The 25,985-nt window shown below is 50.5% G+C and overlaps 1 protein-coding gene across 1 annotated transcript in view; it reads right to left on the minus strand.

Annotated features, from left to right (window-relative positions):
- The window catches only part of GRIK3 (glutamate ionotropic receptor kainate type subunit 3), a gene marked incomplete at its 5' end in the record, with an annotated part of 230,445 nt that extends 225,125 nt beyond the window's left edge, over positions 1 to 5,320 (minus strand). Inside the window, one exon of the mRNA XM_083369037.1 lies at positions 5,197 to 5,320. Within this exon, the coding sequence (XP_083225163.1) occupies positions 5,197 to 5,320 (124 nt within the window). The remainder of the gene's footprint in view (positions 1 to 5,196) is intronic.
- Positions 5,321 to 25,985: the final 20,665 nt, after the last annotated feature.

Consider the following 25,985-nt stretch of genomic DNA (forward strand, 5'->3'; position numbering starts at 1 on the left):
GGGAGGGGGGGAGGGGGGGAAGGGGGGAGGTAGGGAGGGGAGGAGGGAGGGGGAAGGGGGTTTTTTAAAGGAAAACTGTATTTTTAAAACTTTTCAATAAAAAAAAAAAGAATTGTGAAAAGGCCTTTGTGGATTCATTTGCAGATTTGCTTTAATTTGGCGGTTCACCAGAATCTGACTCTTTTGCCTCAGGTTTATCACTGGCATCCAGGTGATGCATCTAAATATTGGCAGGTACAAAAGAAAGATGGCTCCTTTCATTTCGACAGATGAAGCACCGCAGAATCTTCTCCCTAGTTTCTTCCTTGCAGATGAAAACTCTGCGGGACATCTACATTTATTTCACCATTTAAAATATTAGGCAATCTTACCCACCACCACCACCCCACACATAAAGATTCTGTTTTCCAACACTGTCACCCTTCTGGCAGTTGAAATAAATAAATCACAGGATCTCCCATTGTTCACCTTGCCAGAACGCAACACCTGTCCTTCCATTGGCTACCTTCTCTGCGCTGGGATTCAAAAGATCTTTGGGAAGCATTTGGAGCTAGGAGGGCAGCTCCTCAAGGTAACATTTCCTAATCTAGATGATCTGTTCCAGGCCTGGAGGGGACCGTGCGGGGGGGGGGGGAAGAGAGGCTGAGTTCCTTGTCTCGAGCTGGTTGCCTGGTGCAGTGAGGGGAAAAGGGCAGGTGGGGGGGGGGTGACCTCCAATTCTCTTCAGGCTCCCTCTGCTGTATAAGGAAGCCTCACACATCAACACACACACACACACACACACACACTCAGCAGGGGCTTTGCCAGCAGCAGCAGAGAGATACCAAAGCGCTGCCTTGCAAGAGGAGAGGCCAAGGCTAGATTGGCTCCGAAGTGGAACTGCCATCCCAGAGAATTATCCTGACCACCCTGATCTTTTGCAAACATTTCCACGCCAGCTTGACTTCAATAATATTGATTTTCAATTACGCTTCCACCGAATGGAAGCCAAGTCATTGTTTTTCAAGGCACTGACCCAGGTTTGTAGCGGGACAAACTTCACAGTGCTGAATTCAACACTGCATGAAAAACAAAGGGAACCGGTTGAGTCCTTTTTTGCCGGTCCAGATGTGGGAGAAAAACCCACATCGTTTCCAAACTGCCCCCCTTCTTTGCAGAGCTGCCTTGACACCACAAAATGCAAAGCCGACATTCCTGTGCTGTGGATTTCAGAGGTTCACAGACACCATTGGCCTTCTGATTCATTTGCCTCTGATCTTTCCATTTAAAAGCCGAATTTCCCGTGAGTTCTTAATCACTATTTTAGCCTGTGCGCCTTTTTCTTTTAATAGTGGATGTTATTAAAACAGCATTAAACAAACTAAGGTTTTCAACAGTGAAATCGTTATCAAGGAAAAAATTCAAGGAAACAACAAGAGACAGAAAACAAATCCTCCAAACAAGGAAAAAAATCCTGAAAATAATCAGCCCATTTTCAAGGAAATATTAATTGAAATTGACCACGTTCACATCAATAACAAATGAGGCATTTTATTTCCACAAATTCTTCCGCCTGCCCGGTGCATTATCCAAACAACAGGCAGGACAATCTCTTTCTCAGCCTGTCTCGTCTCTTTCTTCTTTCACCCTGAACGTTTCAAAAACACAACTGGGGCCCCTTTTCCAGCTGCTGCAGATGCCCCGCGCGCAATCCCGTCTCCTTGGGAGGCTGCAGCCGCAGGAGACGCCACAGCGGCAGATGCCTTCCCTGGAAGAGGCAACAGCCTGAGTCAGCCCTGCCAGAGAAGGGGGGGAGAAGGTTGAGCCTCCCCAAAAGCTCCTGGCCAGGGTCCAGACCCACTTCCCACTCCCATCTGAACCCCAATGCAGAGAAAGGTGGAGACGCTGCGGTGGGCAAACACAAGGGGACCTGCTGGTGCCGTGACACGCCTCTTGCCAAGGTTACGGTTCTGCCCAGGTCCAGGATACGGATGGAGGTGGCTTCCTTCCCTTCCCTTCCCTTCTCCAACCACAAATATCTGACCCATTTTAACAAGGCAGAATTTCAGCTGAAGCTCCTTCCATCTGTTTAATTATTTGCCTCAGCTACCAAAATATCAAATGTGGCATTTCAAGGCTTACTATAATTTTAAAAGGGCTCTTGCTATTTCCATTTGCAAGAGTTTTGCCTTCCTCTGATGGTTCCTGGTGTGGAGGGGCGCAAGGAGGCAGACGGTGCGAGACACGGCCCCTTTTGTGCTACTCCCAGAAGATGCTGAAGTTGGAGAGAAGAAGAAGAAGAAGAAGAAGAAGAAGAAGAAGAAGAGGAGGAGGAGGAGGAGGAGGAGGAGGAGGAGGAGGAGGAGGAGGAGGAGGAGGAGGAGGAGGAGGAGATGAGAAATTCTCTTCAGGGTCCTGACCAAGCGAGAGGCTTTGTACTCCCCTAAAGAACCAGACAGGGTGATTTCCCAGGCGCTCACAAAATGCAAGAAGCTTCCTCGGTGACACCAGCTAATAGCACTTAAGTCAATTAGGTTATTCCACTCCTCCATGTGTGGATTCTTGTCGCCATTCCCGTGACAGCAATTACATTTTCTCCACCAGACATTACAAATGGCGCTTAGAAAGGATTATGCTCAACATTACATTCTACAAAAAAAAACCCTAAAAATAAAAACATCTGCGTTGATTTAGTCACAAAGAACAAGATTCCTTAGAAACAGAACTGAAAAACAAGAGAGATGCTTTGTCTTGCAGGCAAAAAGAAAAATAATAATTTAACCACCACAAAAATCCACACTTACACCTCTACGGTGTTTTCAAAGCTCCTACAGCCATTTATTAGGCAGTTCGATCAAAATCCAACAAGCTGCTTATTTTTTTTATGACCCTTTTATTTTGAAATGCCCCTGTGAAAGAAGGAAACAAATTAAGGACACAGGATAGAAGAAATTCTTCATTCCTTAGAAAAGGAAAGACGACAGAAGAGCATCAGAAAGACGGTCGTCTTTGACGTAAACCTGAAACTGCTGGAGTTACTACAAATTCTCCTGTCATTCTTGAGTTTCCTTTTCATTATGCATTTTTTGGGGAAAAAGGGATTTTGAGCTCTTCTAACTAACATTTTTTTTAAAAAAAAAAAAACAACAACCCTGGAATATCAGCTCCTTGAACCCAGCACCGCTACCAAGACGGAGCTGGGACCCGACAATGCCTGAAAGAATCTTCCCTCCCATATGGGTGAAGATCTCTGGGGCGCACCTGAAAGTCTGCAGTTGCCCAGCCACACTTGCAGAAGCACCTGAAAGTGATCCACCTGAGCGGAGTGCCAAACCTCTGGACACCCAAAGGATCCATTTTTTTCTTTCATTGGCCCAAATTCCACCCCAAACTATGACCAGGTGAGATCAAGTCCCCAAAGGGAGGGGCAACTTCCCTTCCTAAAAAGTCCCCCCCCCCAGATTCCTCATTTAGCCTATATGACTCAAGCTTTACAGGGCCAATTTGGCGCCGTGCTGGTGGGTGTAAAGCCTCCAGGTGAGAAACAGGGAGACCCTGAGGTCTAAATCCTGCCTCAGGCCACTCTTTCTGGGTGACCTTGGGCCAGGCATTTTCTCTTAGCCCTAGGAAGGAGGCAATGGCATCCATTTCGGAAAAACCTTGCTAAGAAAACTGCAGAGGTTTGTCCAGGCAATCTTGTAAGCTGCCCTGAGTCTTCGGAGAAGGGTGGGATATAAATGGAATTTAAAAAAAATCTCAGAAAACTGGACATGACTGAACAGAAGGGAAAAGAAAAAACCCTAAGGTCCCCCCCCCACACAGAGTAAACATCCAGCCCCCCCCCTCCAAACAAATCAATAAATGTTTTTCTCTGGGCACAACCTGGCTCAACTTTTTCAAATAAAGGCTCTTATCCACTCAGCGTGAAGGAGAATCCCTTGCCTAAAGCCCTGAGAATACAAGAAGACCTGGGCCAGCCGGAGAGCGGCTGGATGGATGCCCTGCCAGCCCAGCCCGAAATCACGGCGGGGCCGGCCGACACGGCCTCCCCGCCCCTCCGCCAGCTCCCGGCCGGTGCCCCAGGCGAAGCGCGCCGGGCCAAAGGCAGAGCAAGAGGAAGGTCACCGCTCGATCCACGCACAGGCGACGGCAAGGCCGCCCCGCGCAGAGCTGGGGAATTTGGGGAGGCTGATCTGAGCCGCGGCTGAGAAACCGCCGGGATGGCCAGCCTGGCGGACCGCACGGAGCCCGGGGCGAAAGGCAGGGCGGGCTGCCGAAGAAGGCCACCCTCTCCCTGCCGCCCGGGGAGGAAAGGCCGGGGTCGCCACTGCCTTCGGCGGGGCGGGGGGGCCCCGCTGCTCTGCCAGCCGGTCAAGGCCCAGCGGCTCCCTCCACCCGGAGAAAGAGAAAGGCCGCCCCTGCAGGGTCTTCCGCCCCGAAGCCGAACGCTTTGACCCAGTCCGTCGGTTTCGGGAGCGAGGGAGACTCTCTCAGTCTCCCCCGCCGCCCCTCCTCTGCCCCCAGCCGGGCTGGAGGCTGTCCAGTTGCCCCGACCCCGCAGAGCCCAAAGGCGACCCGGGCGCCTCCTTGGCCGGGGGGAGGGGAGCGGAGGGCTCTGCGGCTCCGGACTTTCCCGACCTCTCCGTCGCAGAGTTGGCGCCAGGCTGCCCTTCGCCCCGCTGCCCCCCAGCCCTCACAACTCGGCCAGGCGATGAACTCCGCGCCGGCGGATCCCGGAGCGGCCGCGGGGATGAGGAGAGCCGCCAGGAGCAAAGCAGGGAGGCGGCGAAGGCTGTAATGCAGCCGCCCGGCCAGTCCCGACTTTCCCGGTCACTTTTCCCCCCGGCACCTACGAAGACGTCCACTTGGCTAGTTTGTCCGTCCGAGAAGAGGGATCGCGGACCGGCGCAGCCCTTCGGGATTTGCCGGCGCCGCGGACCTCGCCCGCCCGCCAGCCCCGCCAAAGTCCGCTCCGTGCCCTCCCCGTCAAGGGCACGCGGGGAGTCCCACCGCTGGCCGGTGCGGCGCCGGCCTTCCCAGCGCACGAGGCTACCGCCGGGCCGAGCCCCGGAACCCGAACCCCGCCCGTGGCAGAAACGGCCCGCCGGGCTCCCGCTGGCCGCCCCCCGCCGCGCGCTCCCGCCCGCCCCCCCCCACCCGGGCACCGCCGCTGGGCGACCTGCCCGCCGCCCCCGCCCGCCCGCCCGCCCGGCTCACCGATGCGGATGACATGGGGCATCCCGCGGCAGGCGTGCAGCCAGAGGACTCCGAGCAGGACGGCGGCGACGGCGGGGCAGGAGCGGGCCAGCAGCGGGCACGGGGCGAGGCAGCCGGTCAGCATCCTGGGCGGGCGGGCGGCGGGCGAGGCGCGGCCGAGCGTGCCCGGCTCAGGCTCCGGCTGGACCTCCGGCGAAGACGGGGCGCCCGGCGGCTGGGCGCGGCGGCGGCGGCGGCGGCGAGGGCGCGTCCGACTCGGGGCTGGCTGCGCCCGACGCAGCGGGGAGCATGGTACTGGCTCCGGCGCGGGAGGCGGAGAGGACGGTGCGACCGGAGCGCCGCCGCCGCCCCGCCTGCCCTGCCACGCCCGGCGCGGCTTCTCCGTCCGCGGTGCCGCAGGCTCCCGCGCTCGCGATCTCCCGGGCCGGCGAGGCTGCGCAGGGCCGCTCAGCGGGCGAGGCGGAGGAAGGCGGCCACCTGGCGGGAGAGGCTCGGCCGAAAGGTGCCGGGGCTGGAGCCGCAGAGCGAGGCACGCCTCCCGCCCGGGAAGTCCTGCCCCTTCATCCCCCCCCCGAAGAAGGCCGGGGCGCGGAGAAGAGGGCCGGCGTGGGGCGCGAAGTACTTTGCACATGCTCAACGGCCGCCGCGGTCTTTGCCGAAGTCTTCCTCGGCCCTCTCGCGGGCAGCGGATCCGGCGCGGCGGGCTGCCTTCCTGAGGAGCGTCCGGAGCGCCGCACTGGAGAAAATGCCCCAACTCCCGAAGACGGACTTCCGGGCGCAACCTGCGTACGTGATTCGAGGAGGAACCAAGGGCAGCCGGGTCTCTGAGCACGTGCAGAGCGCCTTTCCCTTCGCCGGGAGGGGCGGCTACCCGGGGAGCGAGAGCGGCCCGGGAATGGGCGAGCGGGCAGTCCGGGACCCGGCAGGACGACTCGCCGCTCGGGGCCAGCCGGGACCGGGGGCGGCGGGGCAGAAGGGCGCGGTTCCTGCCGGGGCGGCGGCGGCGGCGGCTGCTACCTGCGCGGGGGGGAGAAGGAGGGCTGCGGGCTCGGCTCGGCGCGCCCCGGATCCTGGAAGCCGGGCGGGCGATGTGGAGGCGGGCCTCCGGTGGGCGGCGGCTGGGAAGGGAGGTCGCTGCTCCGGCTGCTCCGGCGAGGTAGCCGCGCTCCCGGGATTGGAGGAGGCGGCGGCAAGAGAAGATGGGGGGGGGAAGGTCCTCTGAAGCAGAAGCGAGCCGGCCTGGGTGTCCTTGCCGTCCTTCGCTTCTTGTGCTGCTTTTAAATGTTTGGTTTGAGTCGCGGCGCCGTCCAAAGTGCTGCCGCTCGATTGTCCGCTCCAGGTGGGCGGGGGGGGGGTGGCGTGGCGGGGGGAAGCCAAGGGCGGCCTCCCCATCTCCCTGCTCCCAGTCTGGGACCTGCATCCCTACTCCAAACTGGTCCTCCCGGCACGGCTGGAAAGGGGGCTGGGAGCGGGGGTGGGGGTGGGGGGGATACCTAGAGCAGCCTGGGTGCTGATGGGTTAAACTTTGTCCCTTGCTGGCAAAAGGTGCCAGCCAAGGAGAGGTCTGGATGACCTCTGGGCTTCACTGCCCTTCCCGGCATCACCTCCCAGGGGAAGGCCAAGCAGCAGCCAGCCTATAAATGGGTAGGGGGGAAATGCTTAGAATGTTTATTCCCCGCCTGGATGCCCACCCTGCAAAGTGTTGGAGAAGCAGGAGGGAGCCCTCAATGCAGTCCGTCTTCTGCCACCCGGGCCAGGTAACTTCTAGCATAGCTGGAGTAATTTTCTGAAAGAGCGCTAACCTGAATGCAAAGATATTTTGGGGGGAACAGGTACAACCAGGGGAGGGGAGCACCAGGTGAAAGGGACACCAAGAGAGATTCATTGCCAAATAACGCTGCAAAATGGGTGGGTAAAGAGTCCCTTAGAAGCAGCTGGCTGATGGCCAGGAGAGATGAGTGCGCTGCAGCACTCTTCCGTAGAGTGCAACGGATGATTGACCCCGTGCGGCTGACCCGCACCAAGCACTCTCTGGCAAGGGGTTGCTGAGCTGCCCTCCGTCCCTGGACAATAGTGGTTGTGGGAAGCTGGCCCAGTGGCTGGGCTGATTAAATAGGACAACGGTTTTAGCACTTCTGTGTGTGTCCTGGGAAATTATAGTAAAAAAAGCAGCACCATGAAATTTCTGCCAGCTGAAGCAGTGGAAAACGACAGGAGCGTCAACACACACACCAACACACACAGTAGGGTGCTTCGTTCTCTCTCTAAGTGAGCACCCAGCCCAAGCCGCCTAGCCTCAGAGAAGAGGATCCACTGAAGGGGCTTGGCTGATCCCAGTCCCTGAACTCAGGAAAATCAAGCATCAACTTCCAAAGGATGGCATTAGACACTGCCCCCCCCCCCCCCATGGGCAAGGGTTGGGGATGAGACAAGACAACGTCATGAAGAGAGAGCAGGAAACTTGGGTTCCTGGGTCAGGGTCTTGCCACGGGGAACCACAGGAAGAGCCTTCTAGATCTGAATTCCCCCATAGATGTGGCCCCTCTGCCCACCCACCCTAAATTTCTTTCCTAACACTATCCTTCTATCCGGACTAACATTGTTCCTAAGAGAAGCTATGAATTGGGGGTTACTTATATTTTTCAAATTGATCCAGCAAGAGGGCTTCTTATTTTTGCCCCTGCCCTGCCTAATTTTGTTTCAGAGATGCTACAAAACCAACAGACACGTTGGACGGTGTCCCTTAGTGGAAGCCTGCAGAAGAAGGCAAAGGAGTTGCAAGCAAAGAATCACAGCTGAGATTCTGCCTAGTGAAGACCACGCAAAGGCGAATCGAGGGGTTCCTCTAGTTGCACAAAGATGATGTTCCCCAAGGAGGAAGTCACCACAGAGGAGATCTACTCAATGGACCTCCTTAGGACAGGGGACCTATAGCGTTTCCTGCCTCCCCACTCCGATGGTGGGTTGGGTAGTTCAGGAAAAGATGGTCCTTCAAATGACCTGGCCCCAAGCCACTCGGGGCTTTACAGGTGACAACCAGCACCTTGAACTATCCCGGAAGCAAATGAGCAGCCAGTGCAGCTCCCACAGGAGAGATGACATGTGCACATGGAGGCCAGCATAAAGCCGTGGGGGCCGCCACGTTTTGAAACCAATGGAAGCTTCTAGATACTTTTCAAGGGCAGCCCCATGTAGAGCATCTTGCAGTAGTCAAGGCAGGAAGTGTCACTAAGGCATGAGTGACTGTGAGCAGAGATTCAAAATTTAAAAATGAAATAGTAGAAAGTGAGAAAAGTCTTGGAAAGCAGAATAACCTAATGCCTGCTGAAAAATATTTTTGGCCTCAAAATCTGCGTCATTCAGTCAAATCACATGTGCAAAAGCCAACTTGCCCTGTGTAAGGACTAGTTGAGAGACATAGTTATTTATTTACTCAAACTTATATCCCCCTTTCTTCCCAGCGCTCAAGGCAGCCGCCTCCTCCTCCTCCTCCTCCTCTTCCTCCTCCTCCTCCTCCTCCTCCTCCTCCTCCTCCTCCTCCTCCTCCTCCTCCTCCTCCTCCAATGTTTCCTTTTTGGGTTGGGAGACAAAGGGAGGCACCAAAGGAGCTGCTGGGACTGAATGGCAGCAGCCTAGTGAAATGTGACTCTTGTTTTTATTTTTAAACAGCCAACGGGTCGGGGTGGGTTGAGCACCTTTGCAGATTCCTGGGTTGGGATGGGAAGTGTACTGATTCTTCAGAAACTGCCAGAACAGACCTAGTGGGGGAGCCAGTCATTTCGAGGGGGTGTGTGTATTCCTTGCCAAATGTGCTCATCCTCCCCACTGAATACAAAGCAAGAAGCCAACCTGCCAGACGGCCCCTCCGCCCTCCGCAACCCTTGTTAGGGAGTAGCAGCCCAGCCCTGCTGAGGGCCCAAACTCTGCGTTTGTGTTTGGTTTGCATGCTCCGGACTCGGAGGCTGCTAATGCTCCTTTCCTGCCGCTTAAGCGGGTAAATCATTTCACGTTCTCACAACTGTGAGCAAAAAGTGCAGATTTATAGAGACTCGGGCCTATTAATTTAAGGCCGGTCTCTTTCAAGTACAAAAGGAAACTGCTTACAAGACAGGACAAATGTTGAAACCTTTTTATTAATCTCAAGGGAGAAGCAGGCGGGTGGGGAACTGCTGATGGGACAAAGTATCTGAAGTCCAAATTCAAATGGAGTTTGAAGGATGACCTGCCCAGAAAGAGGCTGGAATAAGCAGTTTTTGCCCAGGGGCGGTTCGGAGTTTAACACTAATGAAGACGAAAGGAGGGCTTTTGATGATAAAGAGGAACGTGGGTAAAACCGCCCTGCATTGAATTAGCCACAGCTGCCTGCGTTTTCTTCAAATTTATATGCACCCGGTATAACACGAGCACAAACTCCGTGAGTTACGAGGCCCTGCACGGCGCACATCGTGAAGCTTCCCAAATGCCGCCAGTAAATGTGCCTGGGATTTGGCAAGACCGGATCTTGCAGCCTGGAGTGCCCCCTGCTGAAATGCTCCGGGTATCCAGGCAGGCTGGAAGCTGCTCGACGGGCCTTCCGACAGCCGGGCATTGATTTCCTCCCCAAGCAGGCAGATCTCGTCGCCTGCGTCTCGTGGAGGGAGGCTCTCCTTTTATACGAGGGCACTCGGGGCCTCCTTCCCGGAGTGACCCAAGAGGTCAAGGCAGGAATGGTGTTGCACGTGTGAAGCCATGGCTGGAGAACAAAGGCTTGCCCTGTAAAAAGCATCAGGCGCCCTGAGGCGAAGAAGGCCCCTCACTCTGACTGATCGAGGCCTAGAAGGACAGCCGGGTGTTCTGTGTCCCCCCACTGCTCATTGGAAGTGTGTCGGCCTTTCTTCACAATCGTACAACTACCACTTGTAGTATAGGCACTCCAGTCCCTCCACCTCCCCATACTTTGACTTCTTTCCGTAGGGTGCTCATGACCCGTTTACCACGACACAAAGAGGCCTTGCTAAGCATTGGGGGGAGGGGGCTGGGTCTTCATGACATTGATTGATTGATTGATTGATTTTAGATCCGGCCTTTATTATCTTTATAAACACCTCAAGGCAGCAAACATACACCCTACTCCTTTCTTTCTCTATTTTCCCCACAACAACAACCCTGTGAAGTGGGTTGGGCTACCAAAGTCACCCAATCGGCTTTCACGCCTAAGGTGGGATTAAAACTCACTCACTCCTGGTGATTTGTCCAAAGTCACCCAGTTGGTGGCTTTTCATAGCTAAGGCAGGACTAGAACTCACCATCTCCTGGTTTCAAGCCTGGTGACTTCATCCCTAGACCTAACTGGCTCTCGCTGACGTTGCTTTCATCTCATCCTCGCAGCCTAGAACCAACTCTACGTGCTCCAGGGCAGAAGTGGGGTTTCCCTTCTCCTGTCAGAAGGGGGCTGGTCTAGGACAGGGGTAGGCCACCTTGGCTCTTTTATGACTCGTGGACTTCACCTCCCAGAATTCCTGAGCCAGCATGGCTCAGCTTGGAAACCTCTCCCTTTCCCCTCAGCATGGCTGCCTCAGGAATTCTGGGAGTTGAAGTCCATGAGTCATAAAAGAGCCAAGGTGGCCTACCCCTGGTCTAGGATGCTGCAGTGATGAGGCTGAGATGCCAAATTAGGGCTGGGATGTGACCAGACCTAACAATGGTTGCAAAAGTCTGTTGCAAGAGCACCTCTTCCCAATGGACATCAGGACACAACAGACTTTTTGCCTTGCCTACAAGAACACCTGGAGCCCTAGCTGGAAGAAGGTGCTTCTCGTCCTCCAACCCACAGGCGTACGGGTCCATATCCACAGGGGCTGTTTTCTTCCAGAAGATGGGAGAGAGAATTCCTGATCATCCTGATTCCGATTGGAATAGAGAGCTGGCTTTCTTGTGGAATGGGATGGCAAATCTCAAGTTGCAGCCAAGGCTGCTTGCAGGAAAAGCAATTGCAGAACACTAACCGCTCTCCCCCCCCACACACACACACAAAGGCTCTGGATGCTGCCACAGGCTCTCTAACACAGGGTTAGGCAACCTTGGCTCTTTTATGACTCGTGGACTTCAACTCCCAGAATTCCTCAGCCAGGCGTGCTGAGGGGAAAAGGAGAGGTTACCAAGCTGAGCCATGCTGGCTCAGGAATTCTGGGAGTTGAAGTCCACGAGTCATAAAAGAGCCAAGGTTGCCTACCCCTGCTCTAACACAAGGTAAGGCATTTGTCTTGGAGTGTTTGGTCTTCCAGGAGCTCAGCCTGAACGTTGAGAAAACACTGATTCCTCAGGACGCTTCCTCCCTCAGTCCTCTGCCAGCAACTGGACTTTAAAACCAGTAAATTCCAAGGACTAGCAGAAAAGTGGGCTGAACGTGGGTTCAAGGGAAGCTGAGTGTCCAGCGCAGAGAAAAAGGCCAGCCCTGTGAAGGTGACTCTTCCAGGCAAGCACCAAGGCTGCCCTTGTGAAGTGGAAGCTGCTGCCAAGGCCACCCCTGAGAGTGTGCGTGTTGATTCAGGGTCAGCCTGTGGGTTCGGCAGTTGGGTCGGACGATTCAGAGGAGGAGGAGGGGGGTGTTGGAGAGGTTGCTGAGGGTGTTGGAGACCTTGCTGATGAGAGCCCTCAGCCAGGCCCCTCCCTCCTGGTCACGACGCAGACCCAGCTGTGTGATCCTGACAGCGTGGATGAAGATGACCCACAGCTGGCCCTGTTCAAGGACGCCCGACGCAGGAGGCAGTCAATCAGGAGTAAACAGAGGCACCTCGGAAGGAGGCAGAGAGAAGCCACGCCCTGAACTGTTTAAAAGGGGAATGCGTGGGAGGGCTGGTTTGCTGAAGGCAACCGTTTGAATAGCTCCTGTTTCATGGTTCGTGTTTGCTCTGTTTGCTCTGTTTATGTTTTTATGTTAATAAATTTGGCAGGCTTAGTTCCAGCCTCTTGCCTTCTTGTAAAAGGGGTTGTCCCTGCCTTTTCTGCAGGGCCGGTAGCAGGCTGGTACAGAACAGTGCGGAGGGCTCTGCCTCTCTCGAAGGAAGGCGGCCAGGTGGGTTTTGGTAGGAAGCACTGGAGTCAAGTAGTGCTGGGTGAGGACTGAGATCCGCCAGTACTTGCAGGACCCTGGCTGACATGGATTATTTATTTATTCATTTATTTATTTAAATTTGTATGACGCCCTTCTCCCTAAGGACTCAGGGTGGCTCACAACAATAAAAATTAAAAAACATAAGATGAAAAGTTTTTAAAAAGAATTAAACAATAAATACAATAATTACATGACAATTTAAAAAACCTGATAAAAACCTAATTAAACAACCGTAGTCAGTCCGGACCCGCTTGTTGGAACAACCAAGTCTTCAGGTCACGGCGGAAGGACCGAAGGTCAGGGGTCATCTGCAGCTCCGGGGGTAATTCGTTCCAGAGGGTCGGCGCACCCACAGAGAAGGCTCTCCCCCTGGGGGTCTCCCAGCCGGCATTGCCTGGCCAATGGTACCCTGAGGAGGCCGACTCTGTGGGAGCGAACCGGGCGATGGGATGTTGACAATGGCAGCAGATGATCTCGCAAGTACCCCGGGCCTAAGCCATGTAGGGCTTTAAAGGTAATTACCAGCACCTTGAATCACACCCGGAGGGCAACCGGAAGCCAATGCAGCTCGCGCAGAAGTGGTGTAACATGGGAATACTGAGATACTCCCATGAGCACCCGCACGGCCGCACTCTGGCACCAGTTGAAGCCTCTGGGTGCTCTTCAAGGGCAGCCCCATGTAAAGAGCATTGCAGTAGTCCAGGCAAGAGGTGATGAGGGCATAGGGCATCTTGGTCCAAAAAGGGGCGCAACTGGCGCACTAGGCGAACCTGTGCGAAGGCCCGCCTGGTCACGGCCGTTAAATGATCTTCCAAATTAAGCCGTGAATCCAGGAGGACACCCAAGTTGTTGATTTCTCTGGAGGCCTGAGGACCAAAGAAGGCTGCTCCTTCGGCCACCAGCAGCTCATGTTGCACTGAGGGGAACTTATGGTGGACGTGATAAGGCAAAGAAATATTGGATAGGATTCATATATTAACGCAGAAAATTCTTAAAGTGAACATAAAGATTAAACCAGAATCTTTCCTTCTGGGTCTAATGGAAAGAGAACGGTGGGGGAGAAAAAATTGGAAATCTGATTTTATATATGGTGACAGCAGCAAGATTGCTGTATGCTCAAAAGTGGAAAGATGCCTCGATTCCCACCATGGACGAAGGGTTACAAAAACTGACGGAATTAGCAGAGATGGCCAAGCTGACTGTGCTGATAAAAGAAAAGAATGTACGTCCTTTTGTTTCTACTTGGAAACTGCTTCTGGACTTTGTGCCTCAGGTGGGAATAAATGATATTAGGATTTTGGGTTTTACCGATTCGACTGATTTGCCAATACAGAAACGGCTAGTGCAGGGGTCAGCAACCTGAAACAGGGAAAGAGCCACTCGGAACCGGTTCCCTCACAAAAGGAAAAACTGGGAGCCACAAAAAATGTGTGCGCATGTGCGTACATGCACGCAAGTGCAGAACAGGGTTTGACTGAAGAGTGGAGCCAAGGCAAGATATGCACCTACCCTGCATATTTGAATTGATTGGTTGAACTTTTTTAGTCCCACTTTTTTTTTGGGGGGGGGACTGCACATGGCAGACGACTGGGAGCCGCAAGAGACGGCTGAAAGAGCCGTATGGGGCTCCGGAGCCGCGGGTTGCAGACCTGTGGGCTAGTGCATATTACTATAGAAATGTAAGAAGTTCAGATCTGATTTTAATGTCTCAATTTACTGCGATGGAGAGAGTTGGAAGTCAATGCCTTTTGTTTCTCCCCCCACCCCCTTCCTCGTACCCTTTTTGTTTTTCCTTTTCCCCTACTATTTGCTTTCGTATTTTCACATTTTATGTTGTAAATGAATAAAACTAATAAAGAAAAAAGAAAAATATATATTGCGCAGATGAAGCCACATCTCTAAGAAAATCCACTCCCCCCACCCACCCATCTTTAGGTGAGGTTTAGCTCCCAGCTGTTTTATTTTGACTTTCCCAGGTAACTTGCCACAATTATCTAGTCCTGCAAAACAAACAAAAGAATTCCACCGTGATCTATTTCTTCCAGTCTGTTGCGCCTTATATATTTATTAGAAAAAACAATCACAACTTTCTTACACTTTCTTCCTAAGGAGGAGGCCTCCCCCCTCCCACACTGCCTTCCACACACCCCAGATTGAAGGAAGATTGACAGAGCAATTTTTCTCTGTGGGGGAAGGGAGTTGACAAAGGAATATTGACCTCCAACCAAATCAATAGACCTGCCAAAATTAACCGCGAACGCTTTCAGCTGCCTGGCTGGGGAGTGGTGGGGGGCGCAGAGGGCTTCCAGAGTGCCAACCATCTCCTGCCCGCAATTCGGGAGGGGGCAGAAAACCTTGTCCTGACAGCAAGTCTGCAGCCCCCCCCCTCATTGTGGAAGCAGGGCAGAGTTCAGCTGGGGGCTCTGGGCAATTCTGTCAAGCGTGTAAAATCCACTGGGAGTTCTGGGACCATTTGGGGGTGTGGAAATCAGCTCAGGGATCTTCTGGAATAAAAAAAAAATTCCAGGTGTTTGTGGCTGGTCTCAGAGCAGCCAGGTGAGTTGTATCCTTCAGGATCTGGGCCTCCAGGGAATCCCTGGAAGGATTGCAAGGGAGTTGTCCCTGGAGAATCCAGACTCCATTCAAGGGCCCCAGGAAGCAAAGTTAGTGTGCTGCTGTTTTCTTGGGATGCTGGCTCTGAATAGGATCTTTTCTTCTTTCTCTTCTTTCTCTTTCTTGCCTGAGTGGGGGGTTGGACTAGATGACCTCCAAGGTCCCTTCCAACTTTTATTATTATTATTATTATTATTATTATTATTATTATTATTATTATTATTATTATTATTATTATTATTATTATTATTATTATTATTATTTTCTTCCCTCACACCCCAGGGGGGCAAGGGGGTGGGGTTTCCCATTCCTTTAAATTGCAAACATTATTTCCTGTCATGTCCAGCTGGCATTCTAAGGTTTTAGCCGAAAACTGCAGGTCCTGCATTTTGAACCCCAGCTGCAATAGTTACCTGCTCCAACGTTGCAGTAGAAAATCAAGAAATAAGCAAATGCTGCCCTGCAAAATCGTTCCTGTACAAGGGGACAAAGTGGAAAAAGCAAAACAGGACACTCCCTGCCTGTCCCCTCTGCCCTAGAAAGAGGATGGGAGAGCAACATTTGCGTATGGTTGCTTAGGAAAAATAATGACCAAAGCTGGGGGGGTGTCTCGATTCTCCAGCCTGCCAGATAAGCCAGAGATGTTTGGATTTGGATCCTTTGCCTTTTTAGATTGCTCAGGGTACTTCCTGGTGGTGGGGAGGGGCAAATTGCAGCCTTAGAGAGAGGCCATTTCTGAGTTACGGTGCCTGGAACTCTACGATTCTGTGACTACAAGGAACTGAGCAGCAAGGGGTACTCAGCCCTGTTTATAGGTAGAATCAAGGCCTCGAACTGGATGGATGCGCCCTGGCAGAGAATGGCTTTGATACCAGCAAAGCCTGCATCCAGGAGCCAGTCTGATAGACCGGTCCTGTCCTGGTCAGAGGCCCGTCTGCCTGGGGCCTGTTTCTGCTGGTGACTAGCAAGGCCCATCCCAAGTTTGATTTGATTTGATTTGATTTATTATATTTGTATACCGCCCTTCTCCTGAAGGACTCAGGGTGGTGAACAGGGCACATATAAAAAATACAGGATACAAAGATTAAAAAAAATAATAAATAGTAGCCCAGCTAAAATAATCAATAACAATATAAAAATCCCCATTAAAACCCCAACATATCCCCCATCAGGCCAGGCCGGCTTGTTCAAATAGATGGGTCTTCAGACCGCGCCGGAAGGAGCGAAGGTCAGGTGCCATCCGGAGCTCGACCAGCAGCTGATTCCATAAAGCCGGAGCGCCCACACAGAAGGCCCTCCCCCTGGGGGCCACCAGCCGACATTCTCTGACCGGAGGCACCCTGAGGAGGCCCTCTCTGTGGGAACGCACAGGGCGGAGGGAAGTTGACACCGGCAGCAGGTGGTCCCCGAGGTACTCCGGACCCATGCCATGTAAGGACTTGAAGATCATAACCAGAACCTTGAATCTCACCCGGAAGACAACTGGTAACCAATGCAGCTCGCGGAGCAAAGGTGTAACATGGGAGTACCGGGAGACTCCCAAGACAACTCTCGCAGCCGCATTCTGTACCAGCTGGAGCCTCCGAGTGGTCTTCAAGGGAAGCCCCATGTAGAGAGCGTTGCAGTAGTCCAGACGAGAGGTCACGAGCACATGAGTGACCATACACAGGGCATCCTGGTCTAGATAGGGCCGCAACTGGCGCACCAGGTGAACCTGGGTGAAAGCCCCCCTAGTCACAGCTACTATATGATCTTCCAGAGTGAGCCGCGAATCTAGGAGGACTCCCAAGTTGCGAGCCCTATCTACGGGGGGGTAAAAGCTCACCCCCCCATAGAGAGAGGTGGAATATACTGAATATCCCAGGATGCCGGAATGCACAGCCACTCAGTCTTGTCAGGGTTGAGCTGAAGTCTGTTCCTCCCCATCCAGACCCGAACCGCCTCCAGGCAACGGGACATCATGTCGAGGGCATCACTGGGGTGGTTTGGGGTTGAAATGAAAAGCTGGGTATCATCAGCATACTGATGATACCCAACTCCAAAACCACGAATGATCTCACCCAGCGGTTTCATGTAGATGTTGAACAGGAGAGGTGAGAGGACCCATCCCTGAGGAACTCCACAAACGAGAGACCTTGGGGTCGACCTCTGCCCTCCTGCCAACACCGACTGCGAACGTCCCAGGAGATAGGAGGAGAACCACTGAAGAACTGTGCCTCCCACTCCCAATCCCCTGAGACGCCACAGCAGGATACCATGGTCGATGGTATCGAAAGCCGCCAAGAGGTCTAATAGGACTAGGACAGAGGAATATCCCCTGTCCCGGGCCCTACAGAGATCATTCACCAGAGCGACCAATGCCGTCTCCATGATGAGTGCCAGGATCAGGATCAGGCTAATAAAGTCCAGGGGTAGGCAAGCTCGGCTCTTTTATGACTCATGGACTTCAACTCCCAGAATTCCTGAGTCAGCTGACTCAGGAATTCTGGGAGTTGAAGTCTATGTCATAAAAGGGCCGAGCTTGCCTACCCCTGGGCTAGACTCTCCCTCTTTCCAAAATGGCTTCAGTCCTTGTGAAGTGAACTTTGGTGACTGAGCACCACAGAGGGGCCTTTCGTTTGACCCAAAGACAGTCGGTTGTGTCGACCGCACTTTGAAAAGATGGAGAGCTTTCGAAAAAGAGTTGTTCTTGTTCACTCTCTGCCTCAATTTGTCTTGCATCCTACTGTGCATTTGTTTGTATATTGTGCATTTGTTTGTATGTTGTGTACTGTTGCGTGTTAAAATATTAACAGCCAGCCCGCTATCCCGAGGATCTCGGAGCAAGTTAGAATCCATTAAACCACACAGGATAAAGCACTAAAGTGAATTAAAGATAAACAAGATTTTAAAAGATTAAACACTAAGCAGTGAAATCCCTTCTGCTCTGCTGACCTTCTCACAAGAGGAGCCTGGTGCGATTTTGCCAGCCTTACAGCACTGTGATTCAGTGCCCGGCTGCAGGAGGCAATCCCAGTGTGCCATTCCCCAGCCCAGAACATCACTAGCTCAACCCCTCTCCTCTCCCTGACCCACATCCAGCTGCTTCATGGGGAGGGAGCACCTTGGCACCTGTGCTCCCTCCCTCCCTCCCTCTGCCCCTCCCTTCCTCTTGGGTAGATCACACCCAAACTCTGTCAGGTAGGTCCTCAGCCAGGTTTTGATGGCTACAACCTGGACTTGGAATGGGCTAAGCAAGTTGAGGCTTACTCCCAACAGGCCAGAGTGGCAGTTTGTTCAGCAGTAATGTGATATAATTGGTTGGCTCTCCTGCTGGATTTGAAGAAGAAGCCACAAGCCAAGATCACACCTGGGAGCTACAGGTAGAGTTCCCATTGACCCAACTGCAGCCCCAACTTTTGGAAATGAGACTCTTCTGCCCTGATTACCACCCGACTGGATTCTTGTAATGTCCTTAAAGGCTACCCAGAAACGGGGAGCAACATTTACAAATGTTAATTCCCATTTTGCTGGCACTGCACTGGCTTCCCAGAGGTCCCGAGGTAGAACTGGAGGCATTAGGTTGAAAGTGAGCACCTCAGGGCGTGAACAGCTGCCAGGCTGCAGATGCTCAATGACCTTCTGTGGCTTCTGCTTTTGCTCTGTCACCCAGGACTTGGGCTGGCCCGCCTGTTCCAGGTGTAGGCAATTTGAAGGGATGCAGGCTCTGCATTTCTGACAGCATCACTCTGAGAAACTCTAGGGAAGGAGGCATCAGCTGGAAGTCTCTCCCACTGGCTGACACTTGAGACATCGGGAAATGCCTCCAATGTCCAGCCTGAGCCTCTTGCAGTAGTTCTATTAGTTGATGCTGGTCCTGCCCGCTGGAACCACACACACACACACACACACACACACACGTATTTGCAGCCCTTTGAAGATGGCTTTCATTTCTCCCTCATTCGTCTTTTCTGTAAGCCAGACACAACCCAGAGCCTTTAACCAGCCCTACAGTCTCCTTGCCATCTTGGGAGTTCCACCACCCCACCACCCCCAAGCCACCTCCCATTTGTCAATGCCCACTCTGAACTGACCTGCCCAGAACTGGAACCCAGTGCTCTAAACAGGGTCTGAGCAGGACAGCAGTTAATTAATTCCTGGGATGTGGGCACTACATTGTTCTTAATGCACCCCACAGTAACATTTGCCTTTTTAGAGATTGCATCACACTGCTGCCAGCTGCTGGCTCAGGGCTAAGCAGATCTTTTGATGCCTTCCATCGATGACCGGCAACTCCAAGATGAAACAGGGATGCACTTCAGTTGTGATGATGATTGCTGGAACCAATTTTATTTTTAAAGTGCTGTTGGACTTTCATCTTCTCTGGCTGAAATTATTCAACCATTATATAGCTGAAATCACTGCAGCTAGCGTCAGTGCTTTGTGGCCGATAGTCCTGGGAATCTGTTAAAATCACAATGGAGCAGGCGCAAAAAAGTAAATGAAAACCTTTTGCAGTCCATTCTTTGGGTAGCTCGCATTCAGAATGTTCATGCTCAGTAGATTCAGAAGGATCTGGACAGACTTGAGCACTGGAGGATGCTCAAGACAAGGAGCAGTGGATGGAAGCTTGTCAAAGAGAGATTCAACCGAATTTCCTGACAATGAACAGTTAGCCATGGAATGGCTTGCCTTCAGTAGCTGTGGATGCTCCATCACAGAAGAAAAGATTGGGCAGCCATTTGTCCAGGATGCAATACGTGGTCTCCTGCCTTGGCAAGGGGTTGGACTAGAAGGTCTCTGAGGTCCCTTCACGCCCTATGATTCCCCAGATCCAAAAGTGGATTCTGCCCAGTGATGGACGGGAAGAAATATGAGGTCAGACCAAATGACTGGGCTGCAGCTCCAGCCCAGTCATTTGTCGTCAGCCACGTACCAGTTAAGCAGATGTAAGCCCAGAGAACAAAAGATTACAGCATGTCTCATGCCTTGAAAAGGGCAGCGGGGCACAAGAGGATAAATAATTCTGTGTCTCTTAATAATTATCTGGGTGTGGCTGCTCCTCCTCTCTTCCTCAGGGGCTTCTTTGGCCTGACGTTCTCCCTCCAGATTTTCCTCCTACGTGGGAGAAGGAGCGACCCAATGAGGTTGATATGGTGCAGATTCATGTCTGTTCCTTTCCTGTGCATCTGGGAAATTCCCTTTTCCCTTTCTTTTCTCTAAAGATATTGAAAACTAGTCTTTGGGACTGCTGACTGGCTGTGCTGGAGGGCTCCTTTCGTCAGCCAAGAGAATGCCGAATCCTAGGTCTGGAGCTGCTGTGTGCTCGTCCTTGGGGTCATCTGCTGGCTTTCCGATGGGCTTGGTCATTCTGTCCCTCGGATCCACAGAATCACAAAATCCTTGGACTTGGAGGTCTTCTAGTCTAGCCATCTGCCCAAGGCAGGAGCCCTTATACTATCCTGGACAAATGGTTGTCCCATCATTTCTTGAAAACCTCTAGTGATGGAGCACCCACAACTCTGGGAAGCAAGCTCTTCCACTGATTAATCGTTCTTATGGTCATTTCCAGGTAAAATCACCCTTTCACGAGCTTCCACCCATTTCTTCTTGTCATTCTGAATCTTGAGTCTGTCTTTCAGAGTGTTGGCAGTTCCCCCTACTGTAACTTGGTGTCATCTGCAAATTTGATGAGTTCTCCTTCTATCCTCTTATTTAGATCAAGAATCCGCAAAAGTTCTTATATTTATTACTTATTTCTTCCACTAGCACCTAACATTTCTTTGAGGATTCATACTGTTTCTCTAGTCTTCACTATTTTTAAACTCATAATTAAGTTTCTAAAAGGGACTGTCTAGGCCAGAGTCATCCAGGGGAGCTCCAGAAGAGCTCCATGGTTGAAGGGAGATTTCATCCTGATTCATCCCCCATCCAGACCAACCCCTTTAGACCTGACCCAGATGTTCAGGGCCAAGTACGGAAACGGTCCTTTCCTTCCACCGGGCAGATGCCCCAGCCTAGTGCAAAGACAAAGGGATATCTCTCATCCATTATTCTCCAAGCGAAATGCAGAGAGTTCCTTCAAATCTATTTTTTCCTAATGAAAAAAAAATCATAAATGCTTAGGAAAGAAAAACACAAAGCTTCAGGGTTTGATGGTGAATATGGAGAAAGATTAAAATTAGGATGTGCTTTGCTTATAATGTAGCTACATAGTTTGTTTAATGTGCCTGTAATAGCTGTATCTGTGGCTGACAACTGAAATAATGCTTTAATTGTTCTTTGGTACAACAGATGGATGACATTTATAATGTATATATAGACAAAACAGAGTCAGTTTGGTGTCATGACTAAGGAATCAGGCTAGAAATGGAGAGACCCTGAGTTCTAGTCCTGCCTTAGGCACGAGGCCAACTGCGGGACTTCAGGCCAGTGGCTTCTCTCAGCCCTAGGAAGGAGAAGGCAAGGGCACACCAAGAAAAGCCAAGGAAACTGCAGCCACCGGAATTCAAGACTGACTCAAAGGCACAGTCAAAAAATAAATAGTTGCAAAGAATATAGTCAAAGAGAGCAAGGAGTGTTTAAGATTGAAAAAAGCAAGGAAAATACGGAGCAATTTTGATGCAAATAAAAAATGTTTGGGAAGTGAATGAAGAAAACTAAAGAAGGAGACATCAGTAGAGTTAACAGAATTTAAAGGAAAGGAAATAAATTATTTGGAATGAAACCAACGTGAGTGCATGCTGGAAGGAGCACTTATATATGGGAAGGGTGGTGATGTGTGAAAGAATAGAACTGAAATGAATGTAACACAGGTTCATGCTCAAAGGGGGTGGAATTATAAGGAAGTCCTCAAAGCTGGGAGAATGTTGGGAAAGGGTCAGGTTGCAAGTTGAAGTGGTTCAACAAGAAAGATAGGTGGCCAGAGCTTTGCTTATGGAGTGGCTGCTTGATGGGAACATGTGGAAGAGTGCCGTGGTTTGGACCACGGCAGCTAAAAAAAAGCAGCAAGAGGAAATGCAGAAACAACCAGAGGCTAAATTTGGTATTTATGCCTGGGAAGGTATTTGGCAAATTAAATGGATACAAAAGATGTACTAGAACTACGAACACATTCCCTGATGGTGAGAACAATTAATGAGTGGAACAACTTGCCTTCAGAAGCTCCCATTGGATAGCTATTTACTTGAATCAGATCTCCTGATTGAGCAGGAGGTTGGACTAGAAGACCTCCAAATTCCCTTCCAACTCTTGTTATTTTTCTATTCTATTATTTTGGTGACAATGAACACAATCTGACAAATGCAACACAGTTTTCTGCTAGGCAGAGGGCGCAAAGCAGCTCCTTGCCCCTCACCAGGTTATGGAGAACTATCTGAATGTAAGAAAAGATTGCAGTTCATGTTCTTTATGAACTACCCAGAATCACTAAATAGTAAGCTGGACAGAATATACATTTGATAACTGAATAAAATAAATAAATAGAGGGCCGTGGGCGTAAGGGTTTTGCAGCAATGTTAGGAAGCCAGTGTGATACAGGGAGCATGAAGCTTAAAAAGGATCGAAAACCAAGATTGTTAGATCTGACAGGGAAAATGGAGTGAGCTGTTGCCACAAATCCATGAAATATGAAAAACTACAGCTAGTGGAGAATTTTCGCACTGTGGTAAAGTGTTTACTAAAAAGGAGGGAATGGATGGAGAGATTTAAGATATGCATATGCTGATAGAAAGTGTTATGTAGGAGTGAGCGTAGATGAAGAAGCATGCAAATAATCTGAATGCAACAGGAGTCGGGTTCTTAAGAGGTCTACAAGGAAGAGGTGGGGAATCCCTGTGGACTCCTACAAAAGACACATGTTGAGGTGGCTTGGTCATAGTGAGAAAACATAGGATGATGAAACTGAAGACAAAAAGGAATAAAGAAAGAGTTGAACAATGAGGAGGCCAAGGGAGTCAGGGCTGGATGCAAATAATAAGTAACCTAAGGAGAGAGGTGAGATGCTTAAAGAACTACTGTAAAAGTAAGTTTTATGGGTAAGCAAAAGAATGCTGAGATACAGTGAATAACCGTGTCTTTAGTCTTTCTTTTATCTCCTACCATTCATCTGTCATCAAGAAGAGGTGGGGTCAACCTATTCTCCAAACCTCCTCAGGGCAGGACAAGAAACAATGGATGGAAATTAAGCAAGAGAACCAGGCTAGAATTAAGGAGAAGTTTCCTGACTATTAGAAGAATTAATTAGTGGAATGTTTTCCCTCCAGAAGTTGTGGATGCTCCACACTGGAGGCGAATATATATATATATATATATATATATATATATATATATATATATATATATATATATATATATATATATATATATATATATATATATGTGTGTGTGTGTGTGTGTGTGTGTGTGTGTGTGTGTGTGTGTAAATTACTAACAAAGAATTTAGGGAGACATATATATATATATATATATATATATATATATATATATATATATATATATATATATATATATATAAAGGTAAAGGTTCCCCTGCACATGCGTGCTAGTCGTTTCCGACTCTAGGGGCCGGTGCTCATCTCCGTTTCAAAGCCGAAGAGCCAGCGCTTGTCCGAGGACGTCTCCGTGGTCATGTGGCCGGCATGACTGGACGCCAAAGGCGCACGGAACGCTGTTACCTTCCCACCGTAGTGGTCCCTATTTTTCTACTTGCATTTTTACGTGCTTCCGAACTGCTAGGTTGGCAGAAGCTGGGACGAGTAGCAGGCGCTCACTCTGCTATGCGGCACTCGGGATTCAACCCGCCAAACTGCTGACCTTCTGATCGACAAGCTCAGCGTCTTAACCCACTGAGCCACCGCGTCCCTATTGCTCCTGGAAGCAGCAGGAGGAACACTCCGGCCTGATGATGACGGATGGGATTTCGTCGAAACGTCGCCACAACTTTCTGAAGATGAAAGGAATGCGGGAAGAAACCCGAGACTCTAGATCTACACATACAGACACCCGCGAGAATCTACGAAAACAAATATATATATATATATATATATATATATATATATATATATATATATATATATATATTTGTGTGTGTGTGTGTGTATGTATGTGTGTGTGTGTGTGTGTGTGTGTATCTCATCCGTCATCCTCAGGCTGGTGGCTTCAGCATCGTTCTTCTGGGAGAAACGTTGCTCTTATACCTTCAATTCTACGTGGGGAAAAACCCGAATGACCAAAGATCTACATATAAACACCCGCGAAAACCAGAGAGAGAGAGAGAGAGAGAAATGGACAAGCATTTGTCTGGAATGGTATGGGGGTCTCATGCTTGATCAGAGGGTTGGACTAGAAGACCTCCAAGTCTTCTACTTATTTTGTTATTTCTGTTAATCTTTTCTGTTTACTGTTTCCTGCTCTGGATCTGCACTTTGCTTAAAATTACTTATTCCAAAAGAGAATAGCGTGATATGGGTACATATATGCAACACTAGAGAACATCTAAAGGGCGCAAGAGTTGGATTGTGAACTAACTAGTTTTACCAAGGGAGAAAAGGCAAACGGAGAAAGGGATGGCAGAGGATGAGATGGTTGAATGCTAATATCGATGCCATGAACAAGAATCCAACGAAGTCCGGGAGACTGTGGGGGACAGGAGATACTGGCTTGCTATGGTCCATGTAGTTGCAAAGAGTTGGACATAACTTAGCGACGGAACAACAACAACTTCTTTCTCTTAGCTTTCTATCTTTTATTTCTTTTTCTACTAATAAACTAATAAAAGAAGGAAATGAATGGACCTTCTGCTTTTTATTAGTTCAATAAACTAATCAAAAGAAAGAAATGAATGCTAGGATTAGCAAACAGTATTGGGCTTCCAAAGAGGAGGTAGGAGTCAAGAATCAATGGATGGACCTCCAAAGATGCCGATTAGTCCTTTTGGAGGGGAGGGAAATGCTGGTGTCAAGAATAAAAATTAAAAAAAATCAAGCAGGGCTTGAGCCTGTACGAAATAAAATGCATCTGGGAAAATTTCACCCACAATTTGAATTTAGGGAAATCCCCAGAGCCATCCCCATCCCCCACTGAATCCCCCTGCTTGAATTAGGAGCTGCAAGATTTTCTTCCTCTCCAACCAGCACAATGGTGCAGTTCACAAGCCAGCAGATGAGGAACACGGTTTCTGAGACTCAAACGATCCATGGCTGTTTGTAAAAGAGTTGAGCCTCGCCTGGCAAGGAGCAACTGTGCCGGGCTGAGAAGATTTCCGTGAGCCGGGAAGAAGCATGTTGGTATGCATTACATAACACCCAGCAGCACTATACTGTTGCCCAAGAATAGAGCTGCTTTTTTTTATTAATTATCTCCGAACAATCTGGTGTTTATCTAATATTTTTGAAGTGCTAGGAGGATTAACCCAGGGAGGAAAATTTGCAAAATTAGCTTATGCAAAAGGCCAACTCTTAATTTCTTGATGTGAGAATCACCTCACTGATGGGGGAAAATTAATGTGCGTGTGTCACCACCGAAGGAGGAGGGCAGGGCGGCTGGGTGTAGATTCAAAGGATCTGACTGCCAGCCGCTGAAAGGCTCCGTCTCAGAATCTCTGCGTGGCAAATGAAGAACGGCCACGTTGGGTTTCTGTCTTCATCCCCAAAGAGCTATGAGTCCCTCTGGTACGCGCCTCCCCCCGCCCCCCAACGACACCCCACCCCCAGGGGAAAGTTTCCAAGCAGCAAAAGGCCTTCTTTCCTGTTTCTGCTGAGAAATTTTTTCCATGTTTTTCACAGTCTGCCAACAAAGGTTCCTGGCTTAGCAAAACATTTACAGGCAGTCCTCAACTTATGACCACAACCGAGCCCCAAATTTCTATTGCTAAGTGAGACAGTTGTTAAGTGAGTTTTGCCCCATTTTTGTTTTTCTTGCCACGGTTGTTAAGTGAATTACTCAGCAATCTGGCTTCCCCCATTGACTCTGTTTGTCAGAAAGTTGCAAAAGGGGATCACATGGCCCCTTTTCACACTTACACAGTGACCGTCATAAACGTGAGTCAGTTGCCAAGGGTCTGAATTTTGATCAGGTGAACGTGGGGAGGCTGCGACGGTTGTAA

The sequence above is a fragment of the Vipera ursinii genome (assembly GCF_947247035.1).
Source record: "Vipera ursinii genome assembly, chromosome: 9".
NCBI classification, from domain to species: Eukaryota; Metazoa; Chordata; class Lepidosauria; order Squamata; family Viperidae; genus Vipera; species Vipera ursinii.